The 17,471-nt window shown below is 37.1% G+C and overlaps 1 protein-coding gene across 8 annotated transcripts in view; it reads left to right on the forward strand.

The window, feature by feature from the left end:
• The window catches only part of PCDH15 (protocadherin related 15), an 874,191-nt gene that overhangs the window by 363,684 nt on the left and 493,036 nt on the right, over positions 1–17,471 (forward strand). For all 8 annotated transcript variants that reach the window (XM_040254669.1, XM_040254668.1, XM_040254664.1 and 5 more), the window contains one exon: positions 7,849–7,968. In XM_040254669.1, the coding sequence (XP_040110603.1) occupies positions 7,849–7,968 (120 nt within the window). The remainder of the gene's footprint in view (positions 1–7,848; positions 7,969–17,471) is intronic.

Below are 17,471 nucleotides of genomic sequence, written 5' to 3' on the forward strand. Positions count from 1 at the left end.
TGTTAATCTCATTCAGAAACACCCTTACAGACTCAACTAGAATAAAGGTTAACCAAATATCTGGGTACTTCATGACTCAGTCAAGTTGACATATGACTGCAACCTCCTTGTGACTGCTAATTTTATGCCACAAAAATATAAGAGAAAGTCATGAAATTGATATCTTACTGTTAATTAAATATGGAGGTGGAGGCTCCAGTTTCACTAATAGTGAAAATTTGTACAGGATGTCACTTTCTATTGGGCATTTGTTCTTAAGAGAAATTTGGTGTGAAGTCTAGTTCACAACAAACCGTGGAAAATTCTTACAGAGATGGGAATACCAGACAATGTGACCTGTCTCCTGAGAAATCTGTATGCAGGTCAGGAAGCAACAGTCAGAACTCAACATGGAACAACAGATTGGTTCCAAATCAGGAAAAGAGTACCTCAAGGCTGTATATTGTCACCCTGCTTATTTAACCTATATGCACAGTATATCGTGAGAAATGCTGGGCTGGATGAAGCACAAGTTGGAATCAGGATTGCTGGGAGAAATACCAATAATCTAGATATGCAGATGACACCACCCTTATGGCAGAAAGTGAAGAAGAACTAAAGAGCCTCTTGAGGAAAGTGAAAGAGGAGAGCGAAAATGTTGGCTTAAAACTCAACACACAGAAAGCTAAGATCATAGCATCTGGTCCCATCACTTTATGGCAAATAGATGGGGAAACAATGGAAACAGTGACAAACTTTATTTTGGGGGACTCCAAAATCACTGCAGACGGTGACTCCAGCCATGAAATTAAAAGATGTTTCCTTGGAAGAAAAGCTATGACCAACCTAGATAGCATATTAAAAAGCAGAGACATTACTTTGCCAACAAAGGTCTGACTAGTCAAAGCTATGGTATTTCCAGTAGCCATGTATGGATTTACAAGTTAGACTATAAAGAAAGCTGAGCACCAAAGAATTGATGCCTTTGAACCATGATGTTGGGGTGTTCAGAGTCCCTTGGACTGCAAGGAGATCCAACCAGTCCAATCTAAAGGAAATCAGTCCTGAATATTCATTGGAAGGGCTGACACTGAAGCTGAAACGCCAACACTTTGGACACCAGATGTGAAGAACTGACTCATTTGAAAAGACCCTGATGCTGGGAGAGATTGAAGGCAGGAGAAGAGGATGACAGAGGATGAGATGGTTGGATGGTATCACCGACTCAATGGACATGAGTTTGAGTAAACTCCAGGAGTTGGTGATGGACAGGGAGGTCTGGCATGCTGCAGTCCATGGTGTTGCAAAGAGTCAGACACGACTGAGTGACTGAACTGAACTGAATTGGATGTCTAGTACACAGTAAATCAGATTACAATATTTGTAACTGAAAAATGTGCATTAGTCCAATGTAGACTATTACATAATCTTACTCCACTGAAAATGTTTCTGTTTTGATGTCTTTGAGTAGAAATATAGCACCTACTACCATTGTTAATGTTCTGTCATTAAATCATTATTATATGTAAATCATTGTCCAGAGAATTCTAGTTCAGCTAATCTAATATACATGACCCTTCTGATATCTCATCCTTTTTTTAGAGACCAGGGGGAAAACTAAACACTTGGATTCCTGATGAGGTGTATAAGAAAGTAGTATCTCATCAATTGCATTTTAAATCATTCCTTTTTGATGACTTTTTTGAGACTATTTCCAACTTGATAATATCATCATTTATATGAATTATTTCCCAGTTCAAGTGGTATGATTTTAGTTGTGCTTATTATAAAAATGCTATATTCTTCTGTATCCGTATACATTGTCTCTTTAATCATTAAAGCCATTAAAGTCTATCATAAGGTATTGTTATACAATACGTATAAAATTTTTAGATATTCAATATTCAGCAATTGTTTATTTTAGTGTTTTATTTCTACCAAATTGTCTATTTTCATGTAAATATATTGCATGAGACTTCAAGAAATATTCAGTAGGTATTAACGTCAGGGGTCTTCCCTGGTGGCTCAGTGGTAAAGAATCCACCTGCCAATTCAGCAGACACAGGTTCAGTCCCTGGGTTGGGAAGATCCCCTGGTGAAGGAAATGGCAACCCACTCCAGTATTCTCACCTGGAGAATTCTATGGACTGAGGAGCTTGGCAGTTTATAGTCTATGGGGGTCGCAATAGAGTCAGATACAACTTAGCGACTACAACAACAACAAAAATATCAGGAGATTATTGTTACCTATCAGTACAAGGACACTGGCGCCAGTGGCATTATTCTAACACTAACTGTGTACATTTAGCACAATATTATGATTTGTGAGGTGCTTTCCAAGATTCATCCTTCTCAATATGTACTTCAAAATGAGCAAGACATTTCTTCGCTAAGTATAAATTTGGCCTATAGTGATATCAACAAATTATGATGTCATAAGATGTCCCTTCTTTAAGTCCTCACTTTGAACAAATGAAAACTAGCAGCCAGTTATGAACAAAAATACCTCTGTATTACTTGTGGGATCCAACACCGTATGCAAAGAGACCTGGAAGTAGAGGCCTGTGCATTAGGTAATAGGTACACCGACCTTGGTCTGGAATTCAAGTTAGCTGATCCCATTGGACCTGCTGAGCAAGGAACTGACCCTAACTTCTCAGAGCCAGAGCCTGGGGAAAACCTGGGTAATGCTGATTTAAGCAGATACCCATGGATGAGAGAGATTTTGTGAAAGTCCAGTCCTCCCAAGGAGACATTCCAGCCCTCTCTTGGAGCAAAAAGTAATATGTTTGATTGAATTAGAAAGGGGAGAAGTGCCTTTTCCAGAAGGCACTGGAAAGTGCCTTTCCAGTGTTACCCCTCCCTCTAAGGTAACACAATGTGAGGCTAAACTAGCTTGGTGGAACCTCTCCTTGTACAAGAAAGGGAGAGAGAGCAATTGGTGACTGCCTGACAACCTTAGCTGAGTCAGACACAGTGGCAGCCCAGTTATTGAGGCAGGACCTCCCTGACTCTGGGGAGGGAGGAGATTGGAAAGGATGCAGGTAAGAATATCAAAAGATTGAAAGAATGAGGTTCCTCCTAACTTTGCTCAGAACTTCAGTAAGAAGTCAGCCCACAGGCTACTTGGATAACCTCAAACAAGGATCTCTTCATTTGGCCTGTGGTCATCCCCAACACTCCAAATGCTAAACCTGTAAAATTCCCTACTCTATGGACATTCTCCAGCATCTCCAAGTGAGATGCTGAGAATAAACTTGGATAAATAGTGAATGTGCTCAGAAAATCAGACCAGGGACTGTGGGCAAAGGAGACACCACAAATTTAACTATAGTGCCACCTTTTGGGAAACAAAAGAAAAGTTTCCAGCGGCCAACCCAGTGTGTTCTTAAAACCAGGGAAAAAAAAAAAGACAGCCTGAAGAATTCAGCCACACCAGCGGCTTCTGTCATAGCTCAGTCAGCAAAGAATCTGCCCGCAATGCAGGAGGCCCGGGTTTGATTCCTGGGTTGGGAAGATTCCCTGGAGAAGGAACCCACTCCAGTGTTCTTGCCTGGAGAACCTCCTGGACAGAAGAGCCTGGCAGGCTACAGTCCATGGGGTCCCAAGAGTTGGACACAACCTAGTGACTAAACTACCAGAGAGCAACAAGCGTGGAGCAAGTATATTCATACAGGCGATGTGGGTTCAATCCCTGGGTTGGGAAGATCCCCTGAGTAGGGCATGGCAACCTACTCCAGTATTCTCACCTGAGGAATCCTATGGACAGTGGAGCCTGGTGGGCTACAGTCCACAGGGTTACAAAGAATCAGAGACATGACTGAAGTGATTTAGCACACATGCACGCCCTACTACATTAAACGCAAAAGCAGCCAATGCAAAACTTCAAGAAACGTGAAGAATCAAACAACGTGTCATCACCAAAAGAACAATTATCCTGCAGGAATCAAACACCAAAGCATGGAATTTGGTCATCTACCTGATAAAAAATTCAAAATAACAATTTTGAAAAAAGTAAATGAACTACAAGAAAACACAGAAACACAATTCAGTGAAATCAGAAAAATGAATAAAATGAGACATTTAACAGAGAAATTGTAAGAACCAAACAAATTCTGGAGCTGAATAATTCAATGAATAAAATGGAAAGTGCAATACAAAGCATCTTCTCTAGAATAGACCAAACATATTAAATAAAGTGTTTTTAAATAGAAACGCACATAAAACAAGGTTATGTATTGATTTGTTGATGAAAAATGTTGTAACCAGAGGCTTGCAAAACTTAATCCTGTATTCCCCTCAGCAATGTAATAACACTGTATTCCCCCTAAGAGCAATGGTTCAGTACTTGTTAATTCAGTGTTCATGGTGACTTTATAGTATAGAACTACCATGGGTGATAAAAATCAACTATATTTATATAAAATGTGGATACAATGCTTCAGTGAGGAATATTGCAAGAAAGATTAGTAAGGGAATTTTCCCTTTTGAAGCATTGCTCCTGATTTTACATTGGCTCAAGCAGCAATGGCTCACAAGATAATTGAACAGTTAGCTACCCACACTTTACGTTCAAGTTTTTGTTACACAATTTCATGAAATATTGAATTTTCTTGCTTTATTTTCTTTAATTATTACATGTGCATTTGTGCATTTTCTGTGTTTTCCTAATAGTTGTATAAAATCATTTGTGGAAAAAGACACGAACTAAATAAACAAGCAACACCCTCAGGCAGCTGCCCAAGGTGATAAACAGCCCACACATAGAATGCCCTTCAGAAAACCAAATTTATATTTCTGAGACTTGTTGAAATGTTAAAGGACATGGAAAATGACCATCTGTATGGCATATGTGCCCTGAAAATTCTGTTTAATGATGTATAGGGAAACACATTTTAACAAACAACCTATCATGTGAAGATTTTCACTCCTCACATAATATTTAAAATATGTTATTTATATAATGTTAATATGTGTGTGCATATAGATATGTACATATTTTTGTTGGACATGTATATTAATGTAGTCTATAATATACTTATTCAATTTCTATATGCATATATATATTTATTTAAAAGCATATTGCATGTTCTAACTCTATTTTGCTTGTTTGCGTTCGTATAGTCCATTTAATTGGAGCCCTTTGACTTTTGCCAGACCTTCCATATTAAAACAAAATGTTTATCCTCTTTTTTAACTAGCTCTTTCTCCTATATTAGCTTTAAACATTCCAAACCCTAGCTTATATCTAAACAGGTCCATATCTGAGTGGTAGATCATGAATAAATGTGTGTAGTTCAATTACTGATACATTTTAACATTACATTTTACATGTGTATGTCTGTGTGTGGATGTTTACTTATCCCAGCTGTGAAAATGAACAATCTATGCTAATATGTTTGGTCTAAATGTGCAACTGTGGAAGGAAGTAAAATTCACTAGTCTATGCAAATGTTGAGCTAATAATTTGACATACTGCTTGCCATTTGCTGTCAACAACTAAATATCACATTTTCAAAGTTGGGTCAGAAGTCTTGTGAAGTCGTGAAGTCGTGAAGTCATGTCCGACTCTTCGTGACCCCACGGACTGTAGCCCACCAGGCTCCTCCATCCATGGACTTTTCTAGGCAAGAATACTGGAGTGGGTTGCCATTTCCTTCTCCAGGGGATCTTCCCAAGCCAGGGATTGAACCTGGGTCTCCTGCATTGCGAGCAGACTCTTTACCGTCTGAGCCACCAGGGAATCACAGTCTATTTTCAAAAATTTCAGACACCTACTGTTCAAGTTTTCTGGCTTTTTCCTTTTATGTGTGTTTTTTTGGGGAGTGGGGGTTAATTTTTTAATTCAACTCTGTGGCACAGTTATCTACTTTGGCAACAAAGATCTTTAAATATTTTGTTTTATCAAATATCAAGAAGCAAAATTTTGCCATTCAATTTTAAATTTTCATAATTAAATATATCAAGAGTGAGTGAATTTTTGTAAGCTAAATCAAGGCACAACTACATTAGAGTGGGTGAATTTTTACAAAAGAGTGACATATTTGGGGACAGGGATTACATTAAAAATATTAAAATGTTGGCTTGGAAGCCTTTTAGTTAATTATTTCCAATGGTGTGTCCATGTTTACATATGTGCTATTTAAACCATCTCCTCTCACTTTATCCTCAGTTCTCTTTGAGCTGCAGAAAGTCAAAGTTTACCTCTAAAAGCTACTTGCCAGAAGGACTGACTTTATAAATACACTACTTTGTACTTACAGTTCCCCAAACCATGGGCTCCCCAAAGCATAGTTTTAAAATCACTTTTAATTGCAATTGTATCCTTTTTCTAAATCAGAGATGGCAAACTATTGTGGTTGCTATGCCAGTGGATATACTGGGGTGTGGGGGATATTAATTTCATAATATAATTCTTTAAAAGCTATTGTCAACTTTAGAACTAAGAGATTTCTTATAAAATCCGAATATTAAAAGATGTAGTATTGGGTTGGCCCAAAAGTTCATTAGGGTTTTTCTACAACATCTTTTCCACAACATCCACGACGTCACTGGAAAAATCTGAGTGAACTTTTTGACCAACCCAATAGCACTGTCTCCATATTCCATTATGAGAGTTTCCTGAGGCCGAGTAACAGATATCCTTTTAGAGAAGGATGTGTTCTTTAGTCGCCACGTTCCCATGAGATGTGCTTCACTCCTTTACATTGTCTGATGGATCCCTGTAGATATCTAGGTTTGTCATCCCTGAAAATGGAAGTAAATGAGATGACTCTTCTGTTCTCTCCCTCTATGAAGCTATTTCTCCATGAAAGAATCCTATTTAAAAGCTAACAAAACATATCTCAGAACAAAATGTAAAAGTCTATTTTCTTTACAGGCACAGGTCTTGTGTTTATTAACTAAGTTCATTTATTCATTGTGACAGTGCAATAATTAAGAAAGTAAAGTGTAAAATGTAAGAGTAATGAGAAAGATGCCATGTACTGCCACGGAGTAGGGAAATGCTATGTCAGGAATGGTTTAGAAGAAGATAATACCTAATTAAGTTGAAAAATAACTAATGAGAAGAATTCCATCTAAAACTTAAGAACTGGAGACTCTGGATGTAGGAATACATTGTGAAAAGACTTAGAAGTAAGAGAAAACAGCGGTGATTCTCTGATGGAGATTAATAAGAGATAAAGCTAGATATTCAGGCCAACTGTGAAATCACGGTCTTATATGACACACTATGTTTTATTGTTGGTTTAACTCAAAATGAAAAGATATTACTATCTCTCCAATTCTATCAGACAATGGCTTGCTACTCAACCAGTACTACAATCACTAAAGAAAATCCCAGCTTTCTCTCTCCTTTGATAGATAAGGAATCCATAGTCTCCAACTTTCTTCCTCAAATTTGCAACCTGCATGTAATTACCACCCTGGATTTCATTGATCTCACTGATTTCTTTTTAAATTTTAAAATAAAGTGATTGTTGATAATTCCTTCATACAATATAAATCCTAGCTTATAGATATTCTGATGCATCAAAGTGTTTTTAAGTAGGAACAACAGATGCATTTTCTCCACAAGTTTAAGACACTAATGTTTATAAACTGGTCCAAAAGTGCTTCACACTGAATCAGGGGCTTCAGTTTCTTTATGCAAAGCAAGGACTCTGATGTTGCAAATTTCCAGACTTTGTAGGAACTCCTGTGTAAGGTTTCCAAGTGTTCTTTTGAAATACTTCGAGTCTGTGTTTGTGGGCTGCTGCCTACTTTTTTCCTTTGTGTGATTAATAATTGTGGTTTTTGTGCTGGAACATTTCTGGTATGCTGTTGATCAAATGAGAATTGAAAGTTTGTCTTTTGTATTCTTTGCAGCTCACTCCAGTTGGCACCACAATCTTCACAGGATTTTCAGGAGACAATGGAGCTACAGACATAGATGATGGCCCAAATGGACAGATAGAATATGTTATTCAATATAATCCAGATGACCCAGTATGTAGAAATCTACTTGTGATGCAACTTCACTCTAAGGAGTAAAATTAATATTTATTTAAGCTGATATTTATTGTATTTTTCTATTGCTCAGTTCCTAGAACCATGTTGGTAATTGTACTGTTATTAATAACTATCCCAAATTACATTTTATGATATATTTTTGCTACATTTATAGGCTAGTTTTGGATGGGTTTTGTTGGTAAAAGTTTTTAAATGTCTTCATAGGTATAATAAGTCATTTTTATTAAATCTCTGTTATGTTAGTTGACTCCTAAGCATTCTAAATAAATCACTTCATATGTTATACCAATGTAATACATATGTCTTATGGAACTTGTAAATTAATACCACCACTACCCCTTCTCCACCAGTGAAACCTGAAATAGAAAAGAGGACAAAGCCTCTAACGATAGCTTTTTTTGTTTTTGTGTCTGTGTTTTTTTGTTTTCTTTTGTTTTTTTTTTTTGTTTGTTTGTTTTTGCTTTAGACAATGGGGCTTCTATTTTGTGCTCTAGGCTAAGTTCTTTCTAAGATATAGGATATATAATACAAAAAAAGAATTGTTTTCTGGAAATTAGACCTGAAATTCCTGCCTGCTATCTTTCTCTTCCTCTTTTCCCCAAGGCAGCTTCTCAGAACACAAAGGGCTCCTCCAAGCAGTTTTACAATCACTTAAGTGGATGTTTAATTAAAGTTTCTTATTAGGAATATAAAAAGTGGTGACATTAACATGTCTTTGTTTTTAAATTATATATCTCTTATAAAAGCTCTAAACAAAAAAACTGTTGAGCTTACAGATGCTAAGAACTGTTAGTAAGATCTGCCTCACAAATCTATTGTCAATTATGAATGCAGTTTCTCATTTTATCGTCACAAATCAGTTAGTGACAGTATTTCTATTGTATAGGAGAGAACACAGGTTCACAGGTGACGTGACTTGCCTGGTTGTTATTGCTGTTGTTCAGTCATTAAGTGACGTCCATCTCTTTGTAACCTCATGGACTGCAGCATCCCAGGCCCCTTTGTCCCTCACTATCTCCTGGAATCTGCCCAGGTTCCTGTCCATTGAATCAGTGATGCCATCTAACGCACAGCTATTTCTAAGCTGGAGAGTCAGGACTTGCTTTCTGAGTGGTGCGTACTCCACTCTTCCTCTGTTGTGCTCTAATAAAATAGTTGCAGCACTTGTGTTAAAATTTAAAAAAAAAAATATTTGAGAGCAAAAGCAAAACACAAAAAGCCCATGAGTATAGCAGGGAAAAGGGAAGATTTATGGGGATTTTGTTTTTGTTTTTCCCCTAAAAACTATGCCTCCACGTGTTTATCGGCAGACACAATGAAGACAAGAGATGGAGAGATAATGAGAATGTGACAGAAAAGGACAGTAATGATGTAAGGTGTTACACAGAAGTAGAGTGGAAAAGATAAAAGAAACAGAAGAGGGCAAGAGAAACATTTTTTTTAAAAGATGGAAACATGGAGTTGCCTATACAGAATGTTTCTAAACCATTTATTTTCCATTTAGATTTTTAGAATAATCAGTTGTATGCATGTGTCATCTTTTTAGCTTATATTTTATGAGGGTCATTTTCTAATCTTTACTCCTCAGTTCCTAAAATGAAACTCCCACAAAGTAGAGGATGGTCAGGTCATGCATTTTAAGGATATATTTATTATGTTGCATAAAAGAAAGAAACTTATCCAAGGTTTTATATAGTGTGAGAAAAAAAATGTATTACTTGGAAGATATCTCTTAGAACTTTTGTGAGGCTGAAATACCTTGTTAGCTATGCAATAATTCCTTCTGAATGTGTCCTCTTTTCAAGGATTTGTGGGCTGAGCATGAAATATAATATCATAGACTTTTACTACCTACAGATAGAATAAGTCAGTTATATGCGGTTTCCAAATTGCAAAAAAAAGAAAAAAAATGTACTTTAGCAAGCTAGCACTACTATGGAATAAAGAAAGAAATTCTTTGGTCATGGCTAATTGGTGAGGCAAAAGATTTAAGACATCATGACAGCACTTAACCGAGTGTGTGTGTTGAAAGAGTAACCACTAACCAAACCACATTCTTATAGAGTGAATCCAACTTTAATCATCAATACCAGTTTCTTGTGTAAAATCTCTTGGGCACTATCTTATGATATTCATATTATTAAATTATTAAATCTCTAGAAATTTGCTTATAATTAATAGCATAATTATATTATCCAGCTTATTTCTTAGTGTCAAACCAAACTTGTATGTATTACAAACGTGTGCATGCTAAGCCACTTCGGTCATGTCAGACTCTGCAAGTCAATGGACTGTGGCCCACCAGGCTCCTCTGTCCAAGGGATTCTCCTGGCAAGAATGGGAATGGGTTGCCATGCTCTTCTCCAGGGGATCTTACCAATCCAGGGATCGAACCCACATCTCTCATGTCTCCTGCATTGAGGCAGATTCTTTAACACTAGTTCTACCTGGGAAAATATGTAACCTCAAAATGTGGACCCTTCTGGCTTTTGCAAACACAATATAATTTTTAAAATAAATTTTATATATTTAAAATTAGTTTATTTAAAATTGAAGATGTTAGTTGCTCAGTGTGTCTGACTTTTTGTGACCCCATTCACTATAGCCCACCAGGCTCCTCTGTCCATGGGATTCTCTAGGCAAGACTATTGGAGTGGGTTGCCATTCCCTTCTCCAGGGGATCTTCCTGATGCAGGGATCAAACCTCAGTCTCCTACATTGCAGGCCTATTCTTTACCATCTGAGGCACCAAGGAAGCCCATTTCACATTCAAATTTAGTTTTCTCTTCTCTCTTAAGAAAAAAAAAGTATGACAACCCTGGTCCTGATTTCCAATAAGCCAACAATCAGCTAGAGTTGAATTGTTTTCCCATAAACAAACTTCTATCATACAGACAATATATGTATATCCACTTTACCTCCGTCGTGTCACTCATTTACATTATCCAAGTCATCCTTGTAGAAATTTACAAATGTAACTTCTGCTCTACTGTAATGCAAAGTATTTTTTTTTTTTTGCATTTTTATTGGCGTATAGTTGCTTTACCCTGCTATGTCAGTTTGTGCTGTATAGCAAAGTGACCCAGCCAGATGTATACATACATCCCCTCTCTTTCGGATTTCCTTCCCAGTTAGGTCACCACAGAGCATCAAGTGGAGTTCACTTTGCTGTACAGTAGGTTCCACACTAGTTATGCATTTTATACATAGTAGTGTATTTATGTCAATCCCAATCTCTTAATTCATTCCCCTTCCCTTGGTATCCGTATGATTGTTCCCTCCATCTATATGTCTATTTCTGTTTTGTAAATAGGATCATCTATACCACTTTCTGGGCTTCCCCGGTAGCTCAGCTGGGTGGGGAAGATTCTCTGGAGAAGGGATACGCTCCCCACTCCAGTATTCTTGGGCTTCCATGGTAGCAGGGATGGTAAACAATCTGCCTGCAATGTGGGAGACCTGGGTTTGATCTCTGGGCTTGATCCCTAGGTTGGGAAGATCCCTGGAGGAGGGCATGGCAATCCACTCCATTATTCTTGCCTGTAGAATCTCCATGGACATAGGAGCTGGGCAAGCTACAATCCATGGGGTTGCAGAGTCAGACATGACTAAGCACAAAACATACCATTTTTACAGGTTCTAAGTATATGCATTAATATACAATATTTGCTTTTCTCTTTATGACTTACTTCACTCTATATAACAGTCTGTAGGTTGATCCATGTCTGTGCAAATGACACAGTTTGGTTCCTTTTAATAGCCGAATAATATTCCACTGTATATAAGTACCATATCTTCTTTATCCATTCCTCTGTTGATGGACATTTAGGTTGCTTCCATGTCCTGGCTGTTGTAAACTGTGCTTCAGTGAACATTGGGGTGCATGTATCTTTTCAAAGTATGGTTTTCTCCATATATATGCCCAGGAGTGGGATTGCATGGTCATATTTATTTTAGCTTTTAAGGAACCTCCATACTGTTCTCCGTAGCGCCTGCACCAATTTACGTTCCCACCAACAATGTAGGAGGGTTCCTTTTTTTCCCATACTCTCTCCAACACTTACTGTTTGTCGATTTTTTTGATGATGACTATTCTGAGTGATGTGAAGTGATACCTTATTGAACTAATTGTATTTTTAAAAGTGAAAAGAAAAATTCAGAAAAAAAAAGAGAAGAATTTGTCTTCAAATGTTCTATGGAATTTTTAATTTTAGAGAGCTTATCTTACTCAGAAAAATGCAATTATGTTAGGTATCATTCTGATAGTTTATTGATAAATCTTATTATTAACAGATTGATAAGACTGTTCATACAGTAGAGTATCATATCAGTTTTCTTATCTTGATCTTTTATTATTTTATGCCAGACTTAGGTGACCTTTATTCTGCATTTCAAGTGCTTTTCCCAAAAGTAGTAAAGAGAGATCTGATGATATATCCCTTATAGCAGTGTTCAGTGCACTGAAAGCAGCGCAACATTTTTATTAAATCCCATTGCCACTCAGAGAAGCACTTAGGACATTTAAGTCAATGCTTGGGCTACTTCTTTCTTGGAGGTAGCAGAGTGGTCTTTCATCATCTCCTCCTCAGTAGATTGTCCTTCTTTTGTAATGTGCTTGATTCTCTTTAAATTTTGAGGAACTGAATAGAAAAAGAGAGAGAGAGAGAGCCATCATTTATTCTGTAATGTAAAGGGGTGTAATTCTTTTGAATTTCGTGAATCAGGAAGATAAAATCATGTTTTAAATGCAAAAGATGTTTAACAAACCATTATCTTGAAGTAGTTTTGCATATAGGTCAAAGTCCAAATTTCAGATATTACTAAAATATCTGGGCTAAGCAAAAGCAATATTGCTTACTTTTAGATAGTTTACTAAAAATATTACCTTACACTTTGATTTTTTTTTTTTTACAGAATATATTATATGGGATAGTCACATTACACCATAGTCATATTATTTTTTTTTTAAAAATAATGAACATTCATGTTTAATTCAGTTCAGTTCAATTCAGTTGCTCAGTCGTGTCCAACTCTTGCGACCCCATGAATCGCAGCATGCCAGGCCTCCCTATCCATCACCAGTTCCCAGAGTTCACTCAAACTTCATTCCATCGAGTCGGTGATGCCATTCAGCCATCTCATCCTCTGTCGTCCCCTTCTCCTGCCCTCAATCCCTCCCAGCATCAGGGTCTTTTCCAATCAGTCAACTCTTCGTATGAGGTGGCCAAAGTATTGGAATTTCAGCTTAAGCATCAGTCCTTCCAATGAACACCCAGGACTGATCTCCTTTAGGATGGTCTGGTTGGACCTCCTTGCAGTCCAAGGGACTCTCAAGAGTCTTCTCCAACACCACAGTTCAAAAGCATCAATTCTTTGGCACTCAGCTTTCTTTACAATCCACCTCTCACATCCATACATGACCACTGGAAAAACCATAGCCTTGACTAGATGGACCTTTGTTGGCAAAGTAATATCTCTGCTTTTTAATATCTAGCTTGGTCATAACTTTTCTTCCAAGGAGTAAGCGTCTTTTAATTTCATGGCTGCAATTACCATTAGGTTATTGCTTAAAGTCTTTGTGTTAAACTTTGAACCCAGGTCTTTTCACTGTGAGTCTGTGACATTTTACATTTACAATATACATGCGCTTTTGAAGTTAAATAGAAACTTCTAAATACAATTTCCTAAGACAAGGAAATAAAGTATATATTATATTTTTTCCTGTATTACTAAATATGCATATGCATATTTGTGTGTGTTTCTGTAGCAGGGAGGAATGAGTTTGTAGGAAACAGAGGAACAATCATCAGAGTGCTGGAATTTTACTAGGAGCAAATTAGTGTTGCTGTACTTCCCAGTGAAACTTATTTGTGCCTTGGTCCTGTCATTAGGACCAGGAAATATATATATACGTGTTTGTGTGTGTGTCTGTGTGTGCAGGTCTCAAAACCAAATCTCTCTGCTTTTGAATTGAATTTCTAGTCCTTACAGTTGAATGGAGAATATAAAAAACAATATATATAAATGTAGCATGAATATGAGAAGCCAAACAGAATCTTTCCTGATTATTAAAAAATGATGGATGACCAGAGTTCTCAGCTGAGAACAGATAATTCAAAGTATGTCATTCTCTGTTTCCAGATCATCTACATCTCTGGAGCTCAACACCTCCTTAAATGGCTAGGGGAGAGGTGTTATTTTATCTCTATTGGTACTTATTCAGCTTCCCACAGGTTAATAAAGAGGGTCATGGGAAAATGGAGTGCGCTGTAGAGAAACATAGAATTGATAGAGTCAACATTCTGTCTCCTTCTTTGCTTAAGTCAGTGTGAGTGTGTGTGTTGAGGGTAGGCATTATATATGCCTCCTACACTTTTTCTCATACTTCCAGCAGTGATAAATAATTTAAACTGCCATATATGCCCATTTACTCAATGGAGATTTGCCACTTGTCTGGCAGTTACTGAGATACTAAACTGCCAGGAAGTTGTGAGTGGACCTTTCCTAATGGAGACCAGATGCTTGGGGCCTGTGGATATTAAAAGACTTAGTCATCATTGGAATACCTATTGAATAGCACTACGCAGGTAGAGGTCAGCATTTAAATTCTCATCACCCAAGGAAACCTGTGCTAGTTTGTGCTGTACAGAGTAGTGTCCAAAATTAACAGAAAGGGGGTCAGGGACTTACTTCCAACAAATGCAGGTGGCTTAAGGAAAAGGATATAACTGTGCTCCTACACTGGAGAAGGCAATGGCACCCCACTCCAGTACTCTTGCCTGGAAAATCCCATGGATGGAGGAGCCTGGTAGGCTGCAGTCCGTGGGGTCGCTAGGAGTCAGACTCGACTGAGCGACTTCACTTTCACTTTTCACTTTCATGCATTGGAGAAGGAAATGGCAACCCTCTCCAGTGTTCTTGCCTGGAGAATCCCAGGGACGGGGAAGCCTGGTGGGCTGCCGTCTATGGGGTCGTACAGAGTCGGACACAACTGAAGTGACTTAGCAGCAGCAGCAGCAGCAGCAGTGCTCCTACACTTCTCTCCTTTGGTGATGAAACAAATCACTAAGGATAAAAGGAGAGGAAAATGAATGGTAGAGGGAAGAAGGGTATAGGCTTTTCTTCCCCTCCCAACTCAAACAGTTCTTTGACAAAGTCTAAGACTGAGATACTGTTGATATGCATGATCACACACACGTTTATCTGTATCAGAGTACTGAAAAGTTATAGGATCTTACTTCCTGGTGATCTAATGACAGGAACAAGGCACAGATATGTTTCATTGGGAAATACAGCAACACTAATTTGCTCCTAGTAAAATACCAGCCCTCTAATCACTGTTTCTCTGTTTCCTACAAACTCGTTCCTACCTGCTACAGAAATACACACAAATATGCATATGCATATTTAGGGACACAGGAAAAGTTATAATGTAGTTTGTGTCGCCTTGTTCCAACCAATTTCCTCTGAAGTTGTATTTAGAAGTTTCTGTTAGACTTCAAAAGTACATATATGTTATAAATTTAAGATGTTATGGACTCAGTGAAAAGACCTGGGTTCAAAGTTTAACACAAAGAAAGACTTTAAGTAATAATAAATATTAGTATTTATTATTATTATATTTAAAAGTTCATCCCAATTTAACATAACTAACTCCAATATAAAGAAAAATGATAGAATTGTCCATCTTAAAAATGTGTTACAGGAGCTTAGGCACTTCCCTGGTGGTCCAGTGCCTAAGACTCACGCTTCCAATGCAAGGGCCCGAGTTTGATTCCTGATCAGAGAACTGGAGCCCATGTGCTACAACTAAAAAGATTCTACATACCTCAACGAAGACCTGGTGTGGTGAAATACATGAATATTTTAAAGTGTACTTCAGGAGCTCACTATTGAGTTGAGTTCACAATATATGACAAAACTCTTATATACTTAACTTGATCCTTTCTATCTTCTAGTTTATTTTTTCTCAAAGTAAAATCTAAACCTTCACTTGAAAATTACCCAAGAGTTTTGTTAGAAATACAGAATGTTTGAGACTTCTGGAATTTGGGGGAATAGATACTCAGAATCTGAATCTAAGTGATACATTTCTATGATCCTTATATAGTCTAAACTTTGATAAACATTGTCACATCGCCTTATCATATAGCAATTAAAAAAAAACTATATTTTCTTACTAAATTTTGCTCTTTTTTTTCCTCCTTAGGTAGAACTCTAGAAATGTCATTAGAGCAGGGCATTTATTTGAGTTGATCTAATCCAATATTTGTCTTTTTTCCCCACAATATTCTTTTTGTTAGAGGAAAAATAAAGAGCATCCCAAGCATTTACCTACATTCTGCTTCTGCTTTTTCTCATGATTATTATTCTATTTTTTCAAGACAGAATACACACTTCATAAATAATTGCTTATTAATAAGTTAGCTAATCTTAACACAAAGGCTTTTCATATACAATAATTTATAAAGAGCACTGATCGTAAAGCTAATAGTCTCCTTATGTTTCTTGGAACATAAATATTGATGGAACTTCTAGCACATGGAAAATCTCAGATATCTATAAAAGAGTGATTTAGAAAATAAAAATTAGGTTTAATCAAAAATGTGTTATAGGAGCTTAAGAGCTTCCCTGGTGGCCCAATGACTAAGACTCACACTCCCAATGGAGGGGGCCCAAGTTTGATCCCTGATCAGAGAACTAGGGTCCATGTGTACCAATTAAAAAAATTTTGCATGCCTCAATGAAGATGGATGTTCCATCCAAAAAGTGCTCTTAAGAACAATAACAACAATCCTTAATTAGCAATAAAATCCCTAATTACTAACTGTAATGTTAATAATAATTCTACGAATAATGATTGTCAACTAAAACAGAATCACAAGCCATGCATTACATTACTTGACTAGAAACATCAAGGTAAGTATTTCCAGCTCATAGACTGAGATCCTTGAGAAATCTGTAAGGGAAGACAGAAAATACACAAATAACAAATGTTGTTTGGAAAAAACAATATATCATAAGATCAAAGACGTAATCCTAAATTGGATGACAAAGAAGATTTTACTGAGTAGGATTTATAGAATTTATTACTCAGAGAAATGAGGGATGGGATCTTTAGGCAGGAGAAAATTAAAAGCAAATGTCATCTGTAAAGAGTCATGGCATAAATGGAAAAGAGACAGGACTACAAGATGAGGACACATAGACAGGAGATAATCATGTATCAAAGTGCTTTCAGCTGCAAATAATAGAAAACAATTTAAAGTGACTTTGCCAACAAAGTCATGGATTATGTCTCATAACAGGTTGTTCAGAGAAGGGGTGGTATCAGAATTTGTTAAGCAACTCAGAGATATCACAGAAATAACTTTTTTCTATTTTCTGCTCTTCCATTTTCAGCATTTTGTTTACTTCTAGATTAACTGTACCAGTAGTTCCAAAATGACTGCTGACATTTCCAAGTTTTATATCCTTAT

Source organism: Oryx dammah, unplaced genomic scaffold (genome assembly GCF_014754425.2).
Source record: "Oryx dammah isolate SB20612 unplaced genomic scaffold, SCBI_Odam_1.1 HiC_scaffold_14, whole genome shotgun sequence".
NCBI classification, from domain to species: domain Eukaryota; kingdom Metazoa; phylum Chordata; class Mammalia; order Artiodactyla; family Bovidae; genus Oryx; species Oryx dammah.